This window comes from Periplaneta americana, chromosome 6 (genome assembly GCF_040183065.1).
Source record: "Periplaneta americana isolate PAMFEO1 chromosome 6, P.americana_PAMFEO1_priV1, whole genome shotgun sequence".
Classification (NCBI taxonomy): domain Eukaryota; kingdom Metazoa; phylum Arthropoda; class Insecta; order Blattodea; family Blattidae; genus Periplaneta; species Periplaneta americana.
In genome coordinates this window covers 161807439-161832789 of record NC_091122.1, presented here as the reverse complement: position 1 = coordinate 161832789, position 25351 = coordinate 161807439, and the positions used below count along the sequence as shown (strand labels likewise).

At 34.3% G+C, this 25351-nt stretch overlaps 1 protein-coding gene and 1 non-coding gene across 2 annotated transcripts in view; both read right to left on the bottom strand.

Moving 5' to 3' along the window:
* The window catches only part of LOC138702003 (uncharacterized), a 65660-nt gene extending 47707 nt beyond the window's left edge, over positions 1 to 17953 (bottom strand). Inside the window, exons 1-3 of the mRNA XM_069829470.1 lie at positions 17762 to 17953; positions 15393 to 17588; positions 15043 to 15303 (exon numbers count right to left, since the gene is read on the bottom strand). Of these exons, the coding sequence (XP_069685571.1) occupies positions 15043 to 15303; positions 15393 to 17369 (2238 nt within the window). The 5' untranslated portion in view covers positions 17370 to 17588; positions 17762 to 17953. The remainder of the gene's footprint in view (positions 1 to 15042; positions 15304 to 15392; positions 17589 to 17761) is intronic.
* On the bottom strand, positions 9853 to 9924 carry TRNAY-GUA (transfer RNA tyrosine (anticodon GUA)). The gene has a single exon. It is a non-coding gene; the product is annotated as a tRNA-Tyr (tRNA).
* Positions 17954 to 25351: the final 7398 nt, after the last annotated feature.

Here is a 25351-nt window from a genome sequence, read left to right as displayed (position 1 = left end):
AGGCTGCCACCTTTACAGACAATCGGCATTTAATGGCAGTAGAAATGTCAGTATTACGTGCCCGTCGCCTTTATCCCCAAGGAGATGTCCCTGGTACTCATTTCTGTCAGAGGCTGAATAGACCCCAGGACCATAGTGCGGCTGGAAGAGGAAATGGAAAAATGCATGACCTCATCGGGAATAGAACCCGCAACCTTTCGGCTTGCAGCGTTACGCCCGAACCACGAAAGTGGTAGTTGTAGTAGAAGTATTTATTTTAATATATTAGTAGAAATAGCATTTGCTATGTTAATAGTATAATAATAGTGCCAAACTTATATCAGAAGAAGAAGAAGAAGAAGAAGAAGAATGATATTAGCACAGTCTAGTATATACAGTAGCGAGCTCAATACGTAGTAAATATGCAAACATTAGACAGTTGCTCACCACTAGGATCGCTAATATCGCCTCAATACAGGCAATGCAAAATAGTACCGTCACAGTCTATTGTTTCTAGCACCCTCAAAACTCAAGCTTCGTGACTGTATATAGTAGACTGTGATATCAGTAAGAAAAGTGGCAGCAGTGTTATTAAGCAGTAGCAGCTATATTACCTAATTAAAATTGCCACTTATAATGTTTGATGATGATGATGATGATGATGATAATAATAATAATAATAATAATAATAATAATAATAATAATAATAATAAACAGCAATGAGATCTAAACATGTCATGGTAGCCTATACATGAAAGCATATGATACTATTCCTCATTCTAAACGTAATAAATAAATCCTTTGTCAAATTTAATATAATTTATCATAATATTAACACAGTAAAGCAGTTATTACTTGTTCAGTGATGAAACGGAGAGCCATATGAAAAGGTATTAGTCTTTCATATGAGAAAATCTGCATTACTTTTGAAAAAAAAAAACAGTAAAACAATCATTCAAGAGAAAATAATTCATGGAGAAACCATCTCTAATACAAAGCAAATGTTCATTTTTTGTTGGTTATTTAATGACGCTGTATCAACTACTAGGTTACCCAGTTCCAATGAAATTGATGATAATGGGATGGTATTTGACAAGATGAGATCGAGGATTCGTCATGTAATTAGCTACATGACATTCGTCTTACAGTTTGAAGAACCTCAACCAGATATTGAACCCACACCCACGTGCACCTCCAGATCATTAGGCCTGAATTACCCTGGTGACCAGCAAATGTTTACAATTGGCAGTCAAGAGTATATAACCTTCCACTACAATGAGATTTTTTCATGACAGTTGAAATATTTGAGTGTTAAATAACCCAATGTGGTTGAAAAGGTTTGTTATTAAATATTTTTAAATATATACTGGGTTCTAATCCTTCCATTGTGGTAAGTTACTAGACGGAACAGACTTGCAATTTTTGATCCTATACTAAAAGTTATGCCTCAAAAAAACTTTCAATTGAAGATATAATTCTGTAGCTAATAAAAATTTAGTATGATTGTTTCTCTATTTCCGTAGTGTATAGGTTACGTGACTTTTAAAAAGTAATTCGGATCTTACGGGGAGGCAGAGGTGAAATTTTCGAACAAAACTGAAGAAAAAATGAAAATTTGTTTTTTTTTTTTTTTTTCATTTTTATTATCTTTATTTTAATGTCCCGATGTTAGTTTTTGATTTTGTGCCCTTAAAAGTAAGTATGAAATTAAAACCAAGATAACTGTATTACTATATTATTCCCATAATAAACTAATACTTATCATTATTTATATACCTTCTCTGAACATATAAATAAAAATAAATATTGAAAATTTCTTACAATATGGTGCATGGAGCATTTTATATCAAACGATATAAAGTTTTATAATATTATTAATATTTACAGAACTATTTTACTTGGAAAGTTGAAACTTGGTATGTCCATTACTAATAACATACTTAGTATCCATGATCAATTTCAAACAAATCGGACAAATTTTGTGGATTCTGAAATATTCACCTCTGCCTCCCCTTAAGCCCAAAATTTTTTTTAGACAAAAAATTTTTAGATCATCATTATGTAGCCTAAATAGCAAATAATTCCTCTAACATGGAACTTATGGGAATACACCGACTGCATAATGTTATTTATAACTTCATCAATGGAACAATCAAAATTGAAAAGAAAATTTTTTGAGCCGATTTTGACTAAATCATTGTGTATTTTTTGATTTCAAATAAAGAACCATTAATTTTGTTTTACCAAAATTCACATTTCATATGCTACATTCGTGGATAATGAATAAAATCCGTCTAATAGTGTAGGAGACATCACTGCACATGCGCATTTACGTTATCAGGGATGCTGAAAATTTGTATTTCCGTGAAAATATCGAAACTGATTTTTTTTTTTTTGCAATACCACAATACTTTCTCTAATGAGAATATAATAAATGTCTATTTTACATTAAAAATACTTAAAAATTACAATAAGTTCATATTAATTTCACTTTAATTTTTCGGCAGTATTAAAATTAAATTATCGAGCAAGTTGGTTCAGACGGTAGCATTTGAGACTCGCATTCGGGAGGTCTCAGGTTCAAATCCCGTGGCCGACCAATTTGATTGGGTTTTTCATGGTTTTCCTCAGTCACAAAAGGCAAATGTCGGATTGGAAATTTACATATCATGTTTCATCACCGCCTCAATCACCAATATCATAATAATAAAAAAATCTAAATCGTCACTGGAACTCTCTGCCGCCTGAAGTCAAGGGCTGCCGAACATTGAAATCTTTCAAATCCAAGTTAGAAAATTATCTTATGACGAGTTGCCAAACTAACTTACTATTATGACAAGTGTTGTATTGCATGTTTCCACGTATTCACTTTTTTTTATGTTCTAGTGATATTTAACTTATTTTATATTTTTGTTTTCATATTTTCCGATAATGGTATATCTCTAATGTGATAAGTTGAGCTATATATAAACATAATTTTCCTTACTGTGTATACTTAAAAATATTGTATTCATTGTATGCTTTGTACTGCACTATTGTATTACTATTAGTATTATTATTACTGTTAGGCCTGTTATTATTATTTTATTTATTATTATTATTATTATTATTATTATTATTATTATTATCAATAATTGTCTTATTTTTTATACTTTGTAGGCCTCATTTATTTTTGGCCTGCTGTTGACATTTTATTATGCTTTTTTCTTTCTTTCTGTATGTTATATATTATGTCTGATTTCTTCTTACTTGTTGTTTACATTTTATTATTATTATCTTATTCAGTTTTGTGTGTACTTTGTAAATTTGTAGTGTTTCTATAACGCAGTTTTTACTCCTGGTTGAGTGTTAGAGAAGGCCGTATGGCCTTAACTCTGCCAGGTTAAATAAATAATTATTATTATTATTATTATTATTATTATTATTATTATTATTATTAAAAAAACAAGTCATCTGCAACACACAATAGAAACAGTAACTCAGCAATAGTAAAAACGGTCTACTGGTATATCGAAAGATCCTAAACACGCAATATGACCACAGAATGTTAAAGCGTGTATAAATAAATTAAAAAAAATTAAATTACATAAATATAGTTCATAATATCCATTATTTTTGTTGAATGATATTTAGCAGGTAGATCCAGTTTTAATCCATATAAATTACACGGATATTATGCTTCCTATTATCGTATTTCTTATACCCGAAATTCTAATAATGCTGAATAGCATGGATTGCATCAAGCATAATTCTAGTTATCTTATACTAATGAGATACTCTACAGATAACAAAAGTAAATAATCTCAAAGAATTTGAACTTCAACTGGTTGTCTTAACAAGATCGTTATCTCAAAAATATTATGATAACGGAAGATGAGTAAAATAAACATTTCAGATTTATCAAAGCAGCATGAGTTGGCCACTGAAAAGGAATGTCAAGCTCTGATTGCTTATATATTCTGAAGTATTAATAATAGATTTCCACACACGAGCACGCACGCACACTCTCTCTCTCTCTCTTTTCGGTTCACTAAGTGAGGACTAGTATATTTCGTCCACAAAAATAAAAATTGTAACATCTTATATTGAAGAAATACATACATATACATTTACAAACATATCCGCTTATCTGGATTATCCGGAGGAGGATAAGTCCACAAGATAAAGATTAAACTCTGCCAGGTTAAATAAATCATCATCATTATTATTAAACAATATCTTTCAATATCTTAAAAAGGAATAAAACATATCAAATAAATATAACATAACTTCTACCCCGTCTTCTTTTTCATCAATAGATTTTTTTCCTAAATTCAAATTATGTCTAAACCTGTTAAAATTTATCTTAATACAATCTTTATTTCAACTTTTTTTAATCTTTATTTCTTTACAGTCGCTATAACTCCTACGTCATATATGACTGTCTATAGTTTACGGTTGGCAATGCGCGGTTGTACTGTCTATTACTGTACTCCGTGGTAATTGGAGTTCAATCTGACATTATTTAACTAAAAATAAGTTATATTCAGTCGAGGAACCACAGAAAAAATTTCGACCAGGCTGATCGGCACCGGCGATCGAACCTGAAACCTCCCGAATGCGAGTCTAGTGCGTTACCACTGAGATACCTCGTTGGGTTTCCTTATTTTGTGTCCACCAACGAGATAAAAAAAATTACAATATTCTTTACCTTTTATTAGTATTATATTATTTTTGCGAGGAATTCAATCTTTTTTAATTTATCGAACAAACTAAAAATTCTGAAAATTCTTGCCAGGTGGATCTTTGAACAATTTTTACACATACGTACACATTGCCTATTACTAGAAACATTAAGCTGTAGTTATTCTAGTGCGAGTGCAAACATAATCAATGACTTTCTGTATCTATTAAAATTTGTCGAATTTCAATTATTTTTAATTAAGACCACTAGCATCTCATACTATAGAATGGTCATCAGCCTAAACGAAATACATTTATTACTATTTTGTGAATCCAAGGTAGTTACGATTATGAAACTACCGTTTACTGCTAAAGAATTTCACTTTGGGCTGAATTTGATCTGAGACAATTTTCTGAACATTCCATTTACATTTCATGTCATGATAATAATCCAAGAGAAACTTCCAGTAGGAAGTCTACAGCAGATAATAGCTTCTTTACCAAACATGTATGTATGTTATGTATTTATTTATTTACACTGCAATGGGTAAATACCCGGTGGCAATGGACATGGTTAAATACAGTGACAACTTTTCTACCACGTAAAAATATATATTAGCTACAGATTTTAGATTATATTACGTATGTACCTTTTTTTCATAGTTTTAGTATTGTCAACTTACTTTTTTTTTTCACCGGCATAGTTCAGTCAGCTGAGACGTTTGTCTCCTGATCCGAAGTTGAGCTTGGGTGCGGGTTCGATTTCCGCTTGGTTTTTTTTCCTACGTTTTCCCCAATCGTAAGACGAATGTCAGGTAATCCATGACTAATCCTCGGCCTCATCTAATCAAATACCATCTCGCTATCACCAATCCCATCGACGCTAAATAAGCCAGCAGTTAAATAGGCAACTGAACTCATTGCTATCACTTATCTTTTTAACAAACTTGAAAGAAAAGCTAAATACACAAAAGAGCATACATATGCAAATAAAACAGCAGGATTGTAATTTGTAACTATTGTACTTACATCTTGTGCTAAGCATGACGACAGCACTTTATCATATGGCAGAGACGTAAGTGTCAATTCAGTACCGGTATTGGAATGTTCCATTTTAAATTTTCGTATTAAGCTGGATAAAGCATTTCAACGTTTTGAATAATATACTGGAATAATACTTCGTAACTTAAACACTATTTCAAGTAGTTTTATAACCACTAATCAATATTTTAGTCCTAGTGCACTACATTCAAAAGCATTATATGAACAGATAGTGGAAGTTCGAAATAAGTTACTTAATTTTTAACTAATACCAGATCGTTTTTAAGCTGAAATATATGCCAATCATGTCCATGTTGATAAAATTTTAGCAGTAACGTCTAATAACAATGGAATGTACCGGTATCATTGAGGTTAACTGCAATAACTAATGTCTAACGTCTTAACGATTACATTTTTTGTTGAAGTAATAACTCAGTACTGTATTCAAAGAATTATGTTTATTGAAGTTTAATGTCTTATTTCTGTAAGAACTACGCTAACACGATCTTAATCTTTACTTCAATTCCTGTCAATATAATATCTTAAGTATAAAACAGCACTGTCAATGAACTCTAAAATGTATGAGGTTCCACATGACGCAAGAATACCAATATGTTTATAGTTCTGTCAATTCCATAAACTACATAGAGGGATACAGAACTTGAGATTCATGTTGGTAAACTTGTTAGTGATAAGAAGTATCACATGCAGTTCCTGTCACCAATGCCATAACCATTTCCTTATGCAGTATTATGTTTAAGTAGATTGAGATTGGCAAACAACTTCCTGGTTTTTAAAATCTCATTCGTCGTGGCTATACATCACATACAGAAAAACCCAGCAGCGTGCTACTTCTATCATATTTCCCGCTAAAATTAATTATTTCAGCATACCGGTAAATGCAGCAAAATTCATTGCATACTTTCAATAAATGAACACTGAAGTACCGTATATTGTATATTTACTGGGACCTGCGTTTTTCGTTTTAAGTATTTTTTTAATCTGTGTTATCTTTAAAGGATTTCGGGTAATTCTACAGAAGTAGATTAAAGGAGGCACTATTTTTTTCTTTAACTGCATACTACGAATGATACAGAGTACTAAGTACGTGGTTTTACCACAATCTAGTACATAGTCGCGAAGCTCAATACGTACGGAATATGCATCCAATGACAGTTGAACTTTAGTCGCTAGCCATTAGGATCGCTACTATCGCATCACAGACAATGCGAAATAATACCGGCACAGTGTATTGTTCCTAGTACTCTCAGTTGCTAACCGCTTGGAGCGCTGTATTGCGAGAAATGCAAAAAAAAAAAAAATCACCTCAATCTTCGTGACTACGATATTAAACTGTGGTTTTACTTTCCGGCACCTAATATTTTCCACCTAGGACTCTATATCACCGCCTTATTGTCAACATCAGATGGCACAAGCGAATGGATCACCATTTAAATGTAAAACATGACTTACCGAAATACGACCTCCTTCAACAACAATCTACCTACACTGACATTAAAAATGCTTTCTTAATGGTGCGGCCCCTAAACACACACTGTCCAGAAATTTGCACCTACACTAGCACTAGAAATGCTTTCTTGCTGGTGCAGTTCAGGTCCCTAAATACCTTGACGAGAAATTTGCACGGACCTCTCGAGCAAACTGAACTACTTAAATTGCATGTCTCATCGGCACATGCCATTATGGCGCTGATATCCATTCATTACTTAATAGGTAAATAGTTCTAGGTTATTTTGTGGACAGCATTGGGTGCCAGAAAGTAAAATCATGTGCTTAGTACCGATACTCTATACTATTCATAGTACGAAATTGTTAAAAGAAAAAAATGGTGTTTTCTTTGGTCTTGTTTATAGAATTACAGAATTTCGCGATAGATTTATATTTTTTTTTAATGGGCATCTGTATAATTTTTACAGGTTTTCCATGATATCCTAGTACATTTAAAGGATTTTGAGATTTTTGTTTACGTAGGGAAAATTTTATTGCTTTACTGAACAACAATATTGCTGATTAATAGTTTTGTCTATATTCAATATATTAAAAAAAATTCATGTTGCTACAGCCCCCAGGACTGACCACCAGCACACTGCTAGCCTCACATGCACATGCTTCCATTGAGGTAAATGATCATCCAACCAGATTGGAGGTATTGTGTGGTTAGCACGATGATCCCCCCAGCCATTATAGCTGGTTGTCATAATCGGATTTTGCTATCATAGGTCTCCAAATGCATCATGATGTACTATACACTGGCAGAAATTTCTTCCCCTATGAGGGCTCGAACCAGCACGCATTCCGTAATGTGAGTCGTCCTAAACATGATGCCTTAAAATAAGATACCAAGGAGTGGGACATTTAATATACTACCAAATAAAATACAACAAATCTGTATAATTACAGTTTTTCAGCATCGTCAAACCTTTTACCTGAATGCAACAACTAGGTAGGCCTACTGGTAACTTAATTTTTTACACTGAAGAGACGAGAATATTGTACGAAATGGAAATATAAAAATTGGAGATTTATCTTTCGAAGAGGTGAAGAAGTTCAAATATCTTGGAGCAACAGTAAGAAATATAAATGATACTCGGGAGGAAATTAAACGCAGAATAAATATGGGAAATGCCTGTTATTATTCGGTTGTGAAGCTTTTATCATCCAGTCTGCTGTCAAAAAATCTGGAAGTTATAATTTATAAAACAGTTATATTACCGGTTGTTCTTTATGGTTGATAAACTTGGACTCTCACTTTGAGAGAGGAACATAGGTTAAGGGTGTTTGAGAATAAGGTACTTAGGAAAATATTTGCAGCTAAGAGGGATGAAGTTACAGGAGAATGGAGAAAGTTACACAACACAGAACTGCACGCATTGTATTCTTCACCTGACATAATTAGGAACATTAAATCCAGACGTTTGAGATGGCCAGGGCATGTAGCACGTATGGGCGAATCCAGAAATACATATAGTGTGTTAGATGGGAGGCCGGAGGGAAAAAGACCTTTGGGGAGGCCGAGACGTAGATGGGAAGATAATATTAAAATGGATGAGGGAGGTGGGATATGATGATAGAGACTGGATTAATCTTGCTCAGGTTAGGGACTAATGGCGGGCTTATGTGAGGGTGGCAATGAACCTCCGGGTTCCTTAAAAGCCAGTAAGTAAGTAAGTAAGTAAGAGAGAAAGATAACACTTATATTGGCTGAACTCAACACTGGTTACAATACAACAGAAGTAACTTTTCTATTTTTTCTCACAAATGATTACATCTGTTAGTTAATACTGTTTTGTACGATGTAAAAGATCACTCCACATCACATGATATAATGGAAGCATACTTGCATCGAACTTCAGTATAGGCTATTTGGCAGTTCAATATTTGCTGGTATTTCACTGCTCTTTCTTCAAGCAATGGCTCTAAAGGAGAAATTGGAGATTTCACTTGCTCTTGGGAATCCTGGAATGATGATGGAATGGGTGGCTTGGGTTTTTGACGTGTTTCCTGAATAACTCTCTAATGTCTCCTTATAATATCTGGAAAGCCTGGTTCAATGGTAGGCCTACATATAGAAATATTAACATACAGGAAAAATCGTGCAAAATAGGCTTGTCAAAAATATGAAAATTTTATCAAAACATTACAAATATAGAAATTTTGTTGCATTCCATAGATTGTGAAAATTCTTCTTCCCATACTACTGCTAGTAGGCATGGTTCAGAATATAAACATTCATAATTTACCTATCACTAGTTATAACCTGACAGGAAGACGTTTATATATAGGCCTAGCTAGGTTTTATTTTTGTAAATTGTAATCATAACTTTGGTTAAAAGAAATCATTATTGTTGTTTCGATAACCATCACAGTTTTGTAATAAGAAATGACAAAAATCGAATATCAGAAGTAAGCTTACCATATTTTTTGGGTCAGAAAGAGCCATATGACTACAGCATGACATTTTAACCACTGATTTAGCAACTGATTTTCTCATTTTCAGCCTTTTTATTTTATTTTTTTTTTTTTAGATGATAGTGGCATGACCTGTCTTTCTACTATATTATTTTAATGTACCGAAGTACATATGATATTTCCATGCAGATATTCTGCGTTATCATACAATGAAAGAGTAATGGAACGGAGAAAAATTCTCTCCGGCGCCGGGATTTGAACCCGGGTTTTCAGCTCTACATGCTGATGCTTTATCCACTAAGCCACACCGGATACCACCCCGGCATCGGACAGAATCGTCTCAGATCAAGTTCCAACTCTTGGGTTCCCTCTTCCGCTTATCCCGTCGGATCCCGGCCAACTAGTCACTCATAATGAGTGCACCTCAGCACATGTGTGGACTTTGGTCCTACGTTCATAGACATCTATGACGTAGTGCAGAGGGGGGCCACTAGAGGGAACCCAAGAGTTGGAACTTGATCTGAGACGATTCTGTCCGACGCCGGGGTGGTATCCAGTGTGGCTTAGTGGATAAAGCATCAGCATGTAGAGCTGAAAACCCAGGTTCATATCCCAGAGCCGGAGAGAATTTTTCTCCGTTCCATTACTTTTTCATCATTGTCTTTCTACTTCTATTACAATTTTTTTCCCTCCAATATCAGGGCTCTTTAAGTTGTTACTATTCGCCTCGGCTTCATGAGATGTTGCTAGTGCCAAGAAACATAGACCACTTAGTTCTTCAGAGACTATCCAGAGTGCACCACCAATACAAGTTAGGGCTTTAAATTCAGAGTGAATTAAATGGGGTTTGAACCCGGGCCCTCTGGTTTATATACCCAGTGTGCTAGCACTGAGTCATGGTGATTCTATTATAATGTCGTTTTGCACTTTTCACAAGCTTTTTTCTAATTGAAATGCTGCACTGCATAAGACCTTTTTTGTCTAGGTAACACCGTATATAGATTTACTACACTGTACTTATTACTATTATGCATAGAATATCTAAACAAATGGTGAAAACCTATGAAAGAATTTAACTGCTTTCAATGGTTGAAGCTGGACCACATAAAAAAACATAAAATATGACCTATTGACATTCATTGAATTCTTACACTCTAAAAACGTCACTATTCAGGATTCTAAGCTATTTTATCAATTTTATTCTGCAGTGTACAAAGATATGCCAATCAAGTTAATTTGGACAAAGATTTAAGTTTAGATAAACAATGGTGCAAATTCTTCAATTCCAATACCCCTGCAAGCACTGAAACTTTCTCAGAACTCTTAAAAATGTCAATTCTATTTATTTATCCCAAGTCACAATGGAAGTGCTGACAGACTATTTTCCCTAATATCTGCTCAATGGACAAAAGAACGAAATCGTATGGTAACGGAGACAGTCAAAGGTATCATCATGGTGAAATATAACTTCAAGGACATGTCCTGGAGAACTAAGGTGAGCTGTTGTTTTTATCTTTAATTTTGTTCATCTAATTTTTAAAAAGTCCTCCTTTTTCAGCAATGTCCTCTTATTTTAGATTCCATGTCCTCCTATAGACCCCACAGTCTAGTATATACAGTCACGAAGCTCAATACGTAGTAAATATGCATCCATAGATAGTTGCTAACCACTAGGATCGCTAATATCGCCTCATTACAGACAATGCGAAATAGTACCGGCACAGTCTATTGTTCCCAGCACTCTCACAACTCAAGCTTCGTGACTTTATATACTAGACTGTGGTAACCCTATGTATACTGTAGTTCAAAATATGTGGCAAGTGCTATACTACTAAGTCAAAAAACATAATATCACGAAGGTAGGATTGCAGAAGTAAAGTCAGGACCTACATGACTGAATTTATTCATTAATTAAATGCTGCTAAATTTAGGATCTAGGCCTACAACTGTCTGACACACCATTTATATCTAATCAAATAACTACAATCCAGAAACTGGGCATTATGCAAAGGCAAGAATTCTACAAAACCAAAAAATCAAGAAGTCAAACTAGTCTATACTAGGAAGCAAGAAGAATGATATGAAAGTCATGAACTTGGCATTGCAAACTAGTGACTAACTAACCATTAGATATTTAGCTATGGTTATACCTGAAATTCCATATACAGTAACAATTATGACATTACATAGTAACAGAGTACAGTACCAGTAACATACACGGTGTTTCAAAAGTAACACATAACTGTAATTAAAATTAAATGAGGTGATTTTGGATAAAAAGCACAAAATGTCAAACTTCATGTTTAGAAAGGAATATTTTTATGGAAACAAAATATTTTTTAACTATTGTTGTGCGAGTTATGACGTCATCGAGAACATTTTAAAATGACACTCTATGGTTTTTTATATTATCTGAAAGCATATTTTTGATGTAATATTAATTTAATTTGTCTTGTACTGTACAGAAGCACTATGATTATGGTTACCATAGTAATAATTTTATTGTTGATATATTTTGTTAGTCCCTATATTATGGAAACAGTTTTATTGATGAAATCAATATTAAATAAGGTATTCTTAACAAAAAATAAGAGAAATTAGATTTTGATGAAGACAGGATTTGGTGACACAAGATACACACAAACGGAAGTATACTGCAGTTTGTTTATGGCAATCATCGCTGGTGATTTGTTGCCTGGAGTTGCCAGCCGTTAAAATGAATGCGCACACTTTCTCTACAATGATGATCGCCAATGTAGACTGTTGGACACGACTAAGATTGCTGGAGGTTGCTTCTGAAGCAGATTCAGGATGCACATCGCCGCATACATGTTCAACAATAGATATTTAGAGAAGGCCATGTAGAAATATTGAATCGAGTTGTTGCAGCAAAACAAACAAGAATTTACAGCGATGTATGCTGATAAAGAAACCACTTCCTGACTATCATCGCCAGCATTTATAATTGCTGGTGATGTGCGTCCGATGATGATTGCCGTAAACAAACCATAGCTTTAGACACACTTTTTAATGATGGTCATCCAAATCGGCCACCTATTTCTCTGTCAACTGTGAGTAGGCCTGGAATAAATGCGAAATTCAGGGAACATGGACATGTCAGACATAAAATGATAATTTTTTATTAAGAATGTCTTGTTTTATGTTCATCTGATGAATAAAACTTCTTCCATAATACACGTAACATACAACGAAATATACCATTACTGATATGTAAATACATATAAGCCTACTATAGTTCGTTCTATAATGTTTTACAGGAGATGTAAACATTGCCACCAGAAGAGGAGAGAAGTATAATTGCTATTCAACCAATGGCAAAGGTCTCATTCCATGCCTGACTTAAATTTGGGAGGTATGAAGCGTTCTACCCCAGCCCAACTTAAAGATAAGCTGGAATGAGACCTTTTCCATTGGTTGAATAGCAATTATACTTATCTCCTTCTCTGTCGACAATGTTTACTTCTCCTGTCAGATATTGTCAAACGAAATAGAGTAAAGAAAATTATTTAACATTTCCTTTTGTAATTCATTTTATAAAAGGAATAAATCTCTATCGTAATTGTAACTTCTTAATATGATGAAAAATTCTTTATAATAATTATCGGTTTCATTTTTTTCTTTTGCTTGTAAGATTTCAAACTTAATTTTTTCATACACAGCCCAGGCATTCATAAAATCAGACTGAATGCCAACATGCAGGATTACATGACTACAGTTCTTTTATTATATCTCTGCCAGTGAGTGACCAGTAAATTTCAAATGATTTATCTTGTTCGTGAGCAACAGAACAATGCTTTTAGCATTGCAAACTTCTGTTCTCTCTCTTCCCTCTCATCGTAAACTGTGACACTGCTCAGTGGCATAGATATAATACGAGATCTGTACATACAGTACAAGAAACTAGAAAAGGAAGTTTTACCTCACTAAGATTCTAACCATAAACTTTATCAAAGTATATATATACATAAATAACGACTAGGATGGAGTACAACTACAGAGCCGACATTTTACTTGGACTCACTTCCTTGGCCAAGTAGTGTGTGCCCGCCTATGAATGGTTAGCAATAATTACAGTACGCAAGTCAGTCGGGTTGTAAGTGAATGAGTCATGGTGCAGAAATTTAGTACAGAACAAAGTGTTTCATTTGTTGTAACTTTATAAAAAATGAATCATCTGCTCAGTATTGTAGAGCATTTCGGGAATGCTTTCCTGGGGTTGATGTCTAACACACGTATATAGTTCATTAAATAATCAACACATTCAAAACTACAGGAACAGTATTAAATGCAATATTAAGGAAAAAATCGTAAACGTCTTTTAACAGAGGAAAAGATGATTTAGTACTCGATTATAAAGTTCGTTTTCAATAAACTGTTTTTTGTGACTTAATATGAAATAAAATTTCATTTAGGCCTATTTTCTTACTGTATGGTCAAAAGTTACCTTGAATTTGAAGGGAAATACAGAGAATTAAATTTAATAGGAAAACACATTATGTGATAGGTACAAAGTTATCCCAATTAGCCGTATAACTTTGTACCACCATTAAATGTCATATTTCACCTATTTAAAATATGTTTTTGATGTTTATTATGTCTTAACCCATAAAATAAGTACTGTAGTTTTCTGAAATAATTTACCCTACTTTTAAACATTAATTTCAATAGACAGCAGGCCTATTTCAGGTAAGTATAAAAATGTGATAGAAGTGGTACCTGCAAAGTTACCCCAAATGACAGTACAGGAATAAATAGACAACATTTCGCACAAAGAGTTGCAATGTTTGAATTAAAATTTGTTACGACACTGAAACATCTGTCTTGAAGCACAACGAAAACAATTTCAACAGCTTTTTTGAAAAGAATGTTAGAAGCATTCCTGATTATTTAGTTTTCAAAATAATGGTACTAAATTAGCCTCATCCGATTTATCTTTATGTGCATCACATCGGTCTGCTAACTACAGACAACATCGGGATTGGAGTGTCGGCAGGCAAGCGGTTTGTGCCTGCAGCCACGGCACCACTGAAAGTGAGCCCAGGTAAAATGACGGCGCTGTACTTACGGAAATTTTCTAACAACCTGAAACAACTGGCAAGATATTTCCACAATTGTCCTACAAGAATATAAACTACATTTTATTATAGTAACACAAAAATGTATACAAATTTGCATAAGACATGCACAGTAGGCCTAGTCAAACAACACAGTGCAACAAAACACTCAAACGTGCAATACATGCAAACAGCAAACCATTTCACAGATTCCTCTGGCAAATTCACTGCAGACCCAAGTAACAGCATCCAAGACGTAAAGAAATCTTGAAACCACAGTCGCCAATTCTCGTTTACTTGTATCCCTCATTGCACCAAAGCCACACAAGAAGACAATTCTTCTGAAGAAACTCACCTTCGTTCTGTCCACTTTACTCGGGATGTCAACTGCTGTGCCGGATTGTCCACCCCTCACCAAAGCAGCCAATCTTAAAAGTGGTGGTTTCTTTCGCTCATCACTGCCAGAGTCTACACTTACACTTTGGGTCTCATTACTGACTTGTGTTTCCGCAATTTTTTTCTGAAGTATGGCTTCGATCTTTTTAGATTCATTACTTCTAACCATCAGACCATTTTCAGCAACTCCTGCTGTTCCATCTGGATGTATTGGTGTGCACTGGGGTTAAGTAAAAACATCTATGTAATACAACAGTGAGGTCACATCCAAAACTGGAAATTTCACAGTATTTTATTTTTCGGACTTACCAAATAATGTAGCACAGTTGTTTTAGATGTAGGATTTTTTGAACTAAGCAGAGGGGATGTCTGTTTTTGAAGATCTTCAAGCAAAGTTCCTATTTTAGACAAATCACCAACACTTTCGCCACTCTTCATAGCTGTATTGGGACTCCTCTTATGAGCACTGGGTCTGTGATTCTGAGTTTTATTAAGGTAATCAAATGGTTCTGCATATATGTGTTCCTCACTACGTGACCTACAATGAAGTAATGTCCCATATGGTTTTGATATAACTTTCTTTGATAACTGATTTTTTGGTACATCGACAAAGAATTCTGACTGCTTTTCTGGAACCTTTTCATAGAAATGAATTTGGGAATACATGGGGTTACTGGAATCCGCAGAAACACAATTAAAATTTAGACAACCACCAAACTTATTAGAATTATTTTCAATGTTCGCGGCTATATGTTCGCTTTCAGGTGGTATGTTTGGCAAAGGACCTATTCTTCCGACAGATTTTCCATCACTTAAATCTGGATCGTTGTACGTAACTGTAGCTTTGTCTAATCTTTTCACCAAAGGGCTCCTCGGTCTCAGCACTACACCTCCTACACCTTGCTGATGATTTAGTAACACATTTTCTAATTTCTTCAACATTATCTGTGATTCTGTTTTCGACCTTACAGGTTTTCCTGTTTTTTCTACATTCACTTTTTCCAAAGCACTTTTAACATACTTCAACTGTTTACCTGATTCGGTATCAATGGCACTTGCTGTGATATTTGGCGGGGAAACATTATGGTGGCCTATATTTTGGGATGGTGAATTGTGAGCAAACGTTCTTGGTGGTTTCTTTGGTGGAGGGCCTGATGGTAGAGGTGCCTTCAACGCAGCTTTCAAAGTATCTGTCAATGTAACGTCACGCTTACAACTAGTTTCTTCTGGCAAAGTATCTGGTAACAGTTTTTCATGTTTAACATCATTAGTATCTTTCCAATTATTTGCTTTACTTCCGTCCACAATAGATATTGCTGTAGGATGAAATCTGGCTTCCCTCTGTTCCGGAATTCTTTTACTATTTGTAGGACTTCCTACAGAACTATTACTATTTATATTTTGCGTTTCTGCCGAAAGCTTCAATTTATTCTGCTCGTACTTATGAAGAAAAGATTTTGCAGCGACTTGGTTTGACACTTTCGAAACTGAAGCATATTCTGTACCCAGTTTATTAAACTCTACACTACCGGTACCGGTATACGGAGGCACTATTTCAGACTTTTTAAGGCGTGTTTCACTACTTGCAACAACTTTATTGCTCAAGAGATTTGACGCACTTTGATTATTTACAGAAGAAATATCTGATACAACACTGGCAGATGAAATTTTCCCTGAGTTCACAAGCGTCACTGGTTGAATGCCATCATCTTCAACAGCTAATTGCTTCTGTAATGGTGGCCTGGATAGCTTGGTAACAGATTCTGCAGTATCAGCAAACACAAGGGGAGTTGAAGTTAATTTTTTCACTACTGACTTTACACTCTCACCATCTTCAAATAGTTTCACTCTATTATCCACTACCGATCGAGTTCTTTCTCGGATACCGCCTGTTTGTCCAGTCACATTTCGACCTTTCACAATCTTATCACAACGAAAAGCTGGACTACGACGAATATGACTTTTTCCATATGGGTTGCTGTACTGCCTCTCAGCTTTAGCAGTAGCGGTCACAGGTGCTTTTACGGAGGATACAGAATTTGGGGACTTCTTTGGAATCTCAATGGGACTGGAGCTAGTGCACTGTACCTTCTTTCTTGGTGAAATATTACCCTTAACTCCATTACTGGACTGTGGTTTGGTCGCCACTGAACTTTTGTTAAGAGGGGTTTTGGTAAAATTCGTATTATCAGTGAGTGATGTGGATAAGTCATTATTACTAATTTCGAACTTTTTCTTAATGTTCTCAACTCTACTTCTTGATTCGGGTGGTGACACATATGACATCGTCACTATTTTACGGAACAAAAAAGATCCAACATATCGTACGTTGTATACATTGCTTATAACAATAACAAAGTTTTATAATGCGTCTTTCTGACATAACCGTAATGCCATATTCAAATCCCATTTCACTTCTTTAACGCAGGCTTGTAATGTCAATGTTCTGCTGAACTTTTTGCATACTTGTCATGTAGAACTTATCTCGACGAAGAGTAGGAACTCCTGTTGGAAGAAAATAGATTGCTAGGACGGTATTACATACCTAACAGTACATGTTATACTATCTAATGTCACAATTAAAGTGCAATTTTGTTCCAGTTTAAAAACTGGCCACGTCAGGAAATAGCGGTTCACGTGCGAAGTAGTCACACCCTTTATTAATAACATTTACTTACCAAGTTCTTCCAATGTCTATTCTATGATGAAACTATATTATCCATGACTCACAGGAATACGATATATATAAGCTTACATATTTCCGCACAATGGGGAAGAGATAAAACGAATTTCCTTGGAGTACGACGACACCACCACAATCGAAACAACCAAACCGACAGAACTTCTTCTGTTTACGTTCTAACACTACATACGTACGATCTTTGATGGTATAAATTCTTATTGCAAGTGCAGCCAACTGATGTTCGAACTCCTATGATTTCGTGGGCTAAAATAATGTGTTAAAGTTTCGATTTCCGTACATTGTCGATAATTTAACAGTGTATTTAGTACATAGGAACAATAATAGGGCACATTGCTAGTCAGTTTAGTGAAATTTCTAAAATAAGAAGAGACGTCCATAGCGCAGGGAAGTTTGATTATTATGTCAGTTTGTGAGATAAATTAACCACGAATGTTACGGCAGTGAGATTTTGAATTTCCTTCATTGGCGCGAGATTCAAGACCAACTACAATACATGTTGGCCTTGCTAGATTACACATTATATTTCTAAAACCTTATGTATTAGCGAAAGACTATATTTGAATGACAACGTCATTGGTGATGATGGCACTAATAATAATAATAATAATAATAATAATAATAATAATAATAATAATAATAGGCCTATAGTTACCAACAGAGTGCGAATTAAGATTTCTGATGAGGAGGGGGATAGAAACCTATAGAGAATACCATATATAAAAAATTATTATTATCCTCGTTCGATGCGGCTCAACGCTTGGTCACACTGAGTTGCTTGTCTTGCAATCTTGATAATAATAATAATAATAATAATAATAATAATAATAATAATAATAATAATAATAATAATAATAATATCCATGAGCAGGCTTAATATAAGATGTGTAATTCTTTAGTTATTGATTGTTGTCAGCTTGCCGGTGATGATAATACAGTACATCAATATTATTTTCTTTGCTTACTTTATACTTTATGAAGTATATTCGTATTAAAGTAATAAAATTATATTTTGTGAGGGGAGGGGATAGGAATTATTCCTGGCAGGGATTTTAATATGAATTTATGAGAGGGGGATAATTTTCCAACAGGGGGGAAGCTTGAGGTGATGGGAGTTCTAGGAACAATAGCCTGTGCCGGTACTATTTCGCATTGTCTGTGATGAGGCGATAGAAGCGATCCTAGTGGTTAGCAACTATCTATGGACGCATATTCCCTACGTATTGAGCTTCGTGATTGTATGTACTAGATTGTGATAATACGTTCTCTTGTGATTACAATGAGTTCCATGGTTAATGTTTAAATATTGTCCGAGAACGAAGCATTCATTTTTTTTTAATTACACCCTTCTGAAGAAGGCTGAAAATATTGCAATACTGTTAACTTTTCTATATTTCTAATATTTCTATAGGAAAGGCTAGATATAGGTCTATACTACAATAATGAAGATAATTACAATGTATACTCTACAAAATATATATATATATATATATATATATATATATATATATATATATATACACACAGTATATTCTTTTACAAAATTATTATCACAACATTAAAAATAATAATCCTACTAATTTCATGTTATCATTTTAACTGAAAGTACCTAGGATATAGTTTTACAAACACTATACCACTTTAAGTGATCTAATAATCTAACATAAAGAACATCTAGAATCTTGCCTCTCATATCTGTCACTACAGTATCACCTAGTTTCACTATATTTTGTGCAGTTAAACAATGACAAAATAAAGAACTTGCATAAAAATTCTTCTCAGTCATGATACTATATACCCAAGAACATTCTCGGTGCTGTGGTTTTACAGTTGTTTGACGTTGCTTAATTGTCCTTCTCTCCAAATATCCCATAAGAAATATATCCTGTTGGTTTTTTATTTCAATTTTCCAAAATCCTCAATGGAAAATGGCTTGTTCCTCTGTAGACATCTCATATTTCTTCTGGCAGCAACTAGCTTAAATGTTTTGCTGCTAACCTATCAGAAATATGGTCGTTCCTAAATGACTGACTGCTAGCCTGGATATAACATTTTATAATACTGCATACGCCTATATTATTAGTACCTTATATTCATTCTCCATTGACAAACATAAATAGTAATGCCGGTACTGTATTTCTTTCACCATTTTTCCTGAACTGGGCCTACTTGTTTAAGCTTTGCCGTAATTTCGTCGTCGCTTTCTAGATTCATTCATTCATAGTGTTCTGCCCATGGGCAGGTCTTTCACTGCAAACCCAGTATTCTCCAGTTCTTTCCTATTTTATGTCTTCCTCTTTGTCTCCTCATATGATCCATATATCTTAATGTCGTCTATCATCTGATATCTTCTTCTGCCCCGAACTTTTATCCTATCCATATTCCTTCCAGTGCATCTTTCAGAAGACAGTTTTTTCTCAACCAGTGACTCAGTCAATCCCTTTTCCTCTTGCTGATCAGTTTCAGCATCATTCTTTCTTCATTCACTCTTTCCAACACAGCTTCGTTTCTTGGCGACATTGAAGGAGTTTTAAAATGCACAGACGTCAGCATGGATAGTCTGCAAATGCTCTCCTTCAACATGCTCTCGAAATCATTAACGATTTTGATTCCAATGATAAACTTATTGCTCAAACCTACGATGAAGCAGCTGTGACGGCAGAAGAACATAATGGTTTACATGCAAAATTTCGCAGCCACTGTAAGTCAATGATTTTGTTTATGCTACACGTACAAAGTCAACGATTTTTGTTTATGCTACACGTATAAATTAAACCTTGTCTTAACTCAGTCTGCCAATTTTATGAAACAAGTAAAAGTGAAGTTAACTAATCTTACTGGATTTTCTAGTTTTTTCTCTAAATCATCAAAGTTGGAATGTTTATTTGAATCAATAATGGATAATGAAGATTGTGAATGGAACCACGAAATTTTCGTTTGTGTACGAGGACTATTAAGTTCACTGAAGAACTTCGATTTCATTTTCTAATAATAATATTCGCTGCAATATTCCCACACTCTGATATTCTGTTTCAAAAAGTAACAGATGTTGCTTTTTGTAAAACAAACATTCATAATTTCGAGAAGTACAAGCAAGAACTGAGAAATTACTTTGAGGAATTTTTGGAATGCATGGATGATTTTGCTGATGAAAATTATCCTCAATCTGAAATATCACGGCTGGATTCAATCCCTAGAGAGGATAAGAAAATTGTATAGGCCTATAGGCGATTATTCAATGAAATCTGCACGTTATCAGAATTAATATTAATCAAAAGTTTGCTGAAAATTTCAAATTCAAACTTTTGAGTCTGCTTGATCATACACAATTGATCACTTTTGCAAATTCGCTCCCTGAAGAAATATTGTTAAATCTAAAAGAAAACTAAGAAGCCTATTTTGATTTACTGTTTTATCAACAGTATATTCGGTCTCGTTCTATGTATGCACGTTCGCCTTTCGTGTTTTATGTGAACATGGCCAGGCTTCGGCACGGTAAATATCCTTATAACAAGAAAATTATAAAGAAAATTTGAAAATTCAACTCAAACATTCATCAATAAGCAGCTATTTCCAAGAATGCAACTCCCGCATATAACGAAAGCAGACTAGGCCTACTGTATTTTAACCATTTAAAAAATCGCATCCCTATGTCAAAATGTCATGCGATGCCACTGAGCACGACACATCTAATTAAATCAGAGCTGCAAACTGCATTCAACTTCAACTATTACACGAGACAAAACCTCTATCAGAGTACTCTTAATATAAACCTAGCTACCGAAGTGTAGAATAAAGTAAATGAACGGAATGATGGAATGATTTGCCAATTTTCTATGTGGAATTTCATCGATTCCTTAATCTCCCGTATTTTCTTAAAAAAAGTTGGCAACCCTAACTGGAAAAAATACAGAATATAGGTAATATTACTCCTAAATTAAACATGCGTGTTATTAATTAAGATCTCTATTTTCTATCGATGATGTAAACATACTTGAAATATCATACTTTGCGTACCGTACTTTCATTCCATAATTAAATATGGATTAATATTCTAGGGCAGAAAAGAAGCCATGGCAAACTTTCTGTTGAATACAGGACATGACTGCCTTGTAGCTTACCTTTATAAGGTAGAAATCTACAACACAAGAATGCACATTGTGCATTTCACCAGGATCATCTATGGGGAAAAAACATCTTCTCCAATGTAGGCCTACCAAACTCAACAAAGATGCAACAAACAAAAAATCTGAGCGCTTTCCACTGGGAAGCAAGAAACAAAATGGAAATAATCCAAAACGTGGCAACTCATCTGAAAATAAACATATTTTTGTTTTACAGTGAGATACCTATAATGATAATTTAATGACAGAGATGCATAAAAGAACATAATATAAAAAGATTTTATAAAATTTAGGAATACTGACCTTATCTTGTGAATATCTATATTTTTTTCTTGATGAGGTTTCATATTAAAAGTAGGTATTCATAATTTTAATATAAGATATAAATCAGATCTCCATATAAGCATACTGTCTTCGCGCTACAAGTTGGCGCGGGGAATAGATAGGCGGGACGGGGGAACTTTACGCTACACTCTGACCTGAAAACTTCAGTCCACTTACTTGGCTACAAGGGAACGATGTCAGACATAAAAGATTCCGCATCTTCGGTGTTGTCGCTATGACTATCATTATCACATTTTTTAAAAATTGTTGGAGTATTATCTGTCCATGATAATCGTCTGTTTATGTTCCAGCCGTGTATATTAACTCGAATCTCTCAACAAACCCATTAGCCCCACCGCTCACGCCCCCACCCTGATGGACAACAATGAGTCTTCTGGACACATTTATGGTAATCAAAACTTCCGTAACATTTTCATCCTCTCAGCACTTGGGAAAAGTTAAATTGGTAGGCCTATCTATCCGCATCTCTTCCAGGTACAAAATCGGTTTTTCCACTGACCTAAACTTTCATATTTTCTTTAGATATCTTCACATATTCTAATGTACAGTGTTTTCCTCTTAAATTTTTTTTTTTCGATGCACACTTCTTCCACCTGAAATCCTTTTCCTTCAGTATTCGTGTTAATATTGTCTTTCATCTCAAATCAGTTCTCTCTTGTAGCAGAGGTAAAAGTTTGTTACAGTTTGGTACTACTTTTTTTTTACTTGGTTATTTAACGACACTGTAATAACTATTAGCTTCTTCAATGTCGATTGAATTGATGATGGGGAGATGGTATTTTGTGAAATGAAACCAAGGATTCGCCATAGATTACTTGACATTCGCCTTCTGCTTGGGAAAACCTCGGAAAAAACCCAACCATGTAGTCAACTCAAGCAGGAATCGAACTCACGCCCGAGTGCAACTGCAGATCAGCAGGCAAACGCGCTATCTCCTGAGCTACGCCGATGGCCCTTTTTCTTTTTCAAATAAAAATTCTCAATTGTATCTTTTTTGTCAATCTCCGGTCAAAGTCATCTACATTTGCGTTTCGGTAGTCTGAACGTTTCCATTTTTTTTTCTCCCTCAGGTGTCGACAACGTACTTTCTTCTGTGTAGTCTTTCATTTCATTCCTTATATGCTGTATTCTTCTTGTGGATAGATTAGAGCACTTTTCTCCCTTTGCTGTAGGTTTCGTAAGAGGAAGGCAAAGACACTGTTGTTCTTTTTCTTCAACACAGAATTATCTTACACTTGCAATAATATTTCTCTCTTCACTAAGATTGTCAATTCTTGTTTCCTCTTTGTCGACATATTCACAATAAACGAAAAACTGCTATAAACCTAAACTAACAGTATACAATAACAAGTTCTATTAACTATATTATTATCAACACTATTAACACTAAAAGGAAAGGATAATTAAAGCAATACAAAGACTTGCGGTATATTGAAAACAATCGTCCTGTTGAAACTAATAAAACACTACAATAAAAACGCCATTATTATTTCAGAAAATCGCAAAGACTCTTGTAATGTAGTAGATGTTTGTGAAACAGGAATATTGCAATGATCAACACAGTGCGCATGCGCGATAAGTACTTCAGGCGACTTCTCCTGGCATGACAACAGTGCTCAATGTTAGTCTAAGCTGTTATATTAAAAAAAAAAAAAAAAGACTTTACTATTCATGTGTTATGGTCTTCAATTCACTGTGTAATTGTCTTAAAACTTTAAAGGATCAAGAGAAAGGTTCAGAATAGAATTAACTAAATTTCTATATTATTTATACCTTCTACTGAAATGATGAATTGTTTATGTGTGGTATGGTATTTATTAGCTGTCATTATAGCAAAAGCTATTGATAATGTCAAAATACAAAAGAATGCATTGCTCAGTAGGAATCAATGAATATGTTTTTGTTGATGTGATGATGTCAAATTTGTTTTACATTCTGTCTTTATAGAGAAATTTCCTCCAATTCCATGTTGTGATATTTCTCTGGATGGAATAAACTAATTTGTACGTAGTGAACACTTCACAGTCATTGATACTTACCGTAAAATGGGATGAAAAGGAACAATTTTCATAAATTTTTACATATCTTTATTCACTGATATTTATTTGAAGTCAACAGTTCTCACTAGACACGCTGATAATACCTGTGATCTCTCTTATAACATAGTTTTGCATTTTTTTTTGCATAGTAATTTTATACCTTCGAAAAGGGGGAAAAATTCACATATCTTCGAGCAACAGTAACAAATGAATTGGTTATTGTTGAAAGGAACTAAGTCCACTTTTTAAAGTTTTGAGATAATCGAAAAAAAAAAACTGTTTTGTGAATAATCTATCGAAGATTAAACCAAAATATATTGTACACATAAAATATATATCGTACACATAAAATATATGTGTACAATATATGTTCGTTTAATCTTCGATAGACTATCCACAAAACAGTTTTTTTCGATTATCTCAAAACTTTAAAAAGTGGACTTAGTTCCATTCAACAATAACCGATTCAAATATAAATGACACTCGGGAGGAAATTAAACACAGAGTAAATATGGGAAATGCCTGTTATTATTCAGTTGTGAAGCTTTTGTCATCTAGTCTGCTGTCAAAAAATCTGAAAGTTAGAATTTATAAAACAGTTATATTACCAGTTATTCTTTATGGTTGTGAAACTTGGACTCTCACTTTGAGAGAGAAACAGAGATTAAGAGTGTTTGAGAATAAGGTTCTTAGGAAAATATTTGGGGCTAAGAGGGATGAAGTTACAATAGAATAGAGAAAGTTACACAACACAGAACTGCACGCATTGTATTCTTCACCTGACATAATTAGGAACATTAAATCCAGACGTTTGAGGTGGGCAGGGCATGTAGCACGTATGGGCGAATCCAGAAATGCATATAGTGTGTTAGTTGGGAGGCCGGAGGGAAAAAACCTTTAGGGAGGCCGAGACGTAGATGGGAGGATAATATTGAAATGGATTTGAGGGAAGTGGGTTATGATGATAGAGAATGGATTAATCTTGCTCAGGATAGGGACCAATGGCGGGCTTATGTGAGGGAGGCAATGAACCTCCGGGTAAGTAAGTATTATTATTAT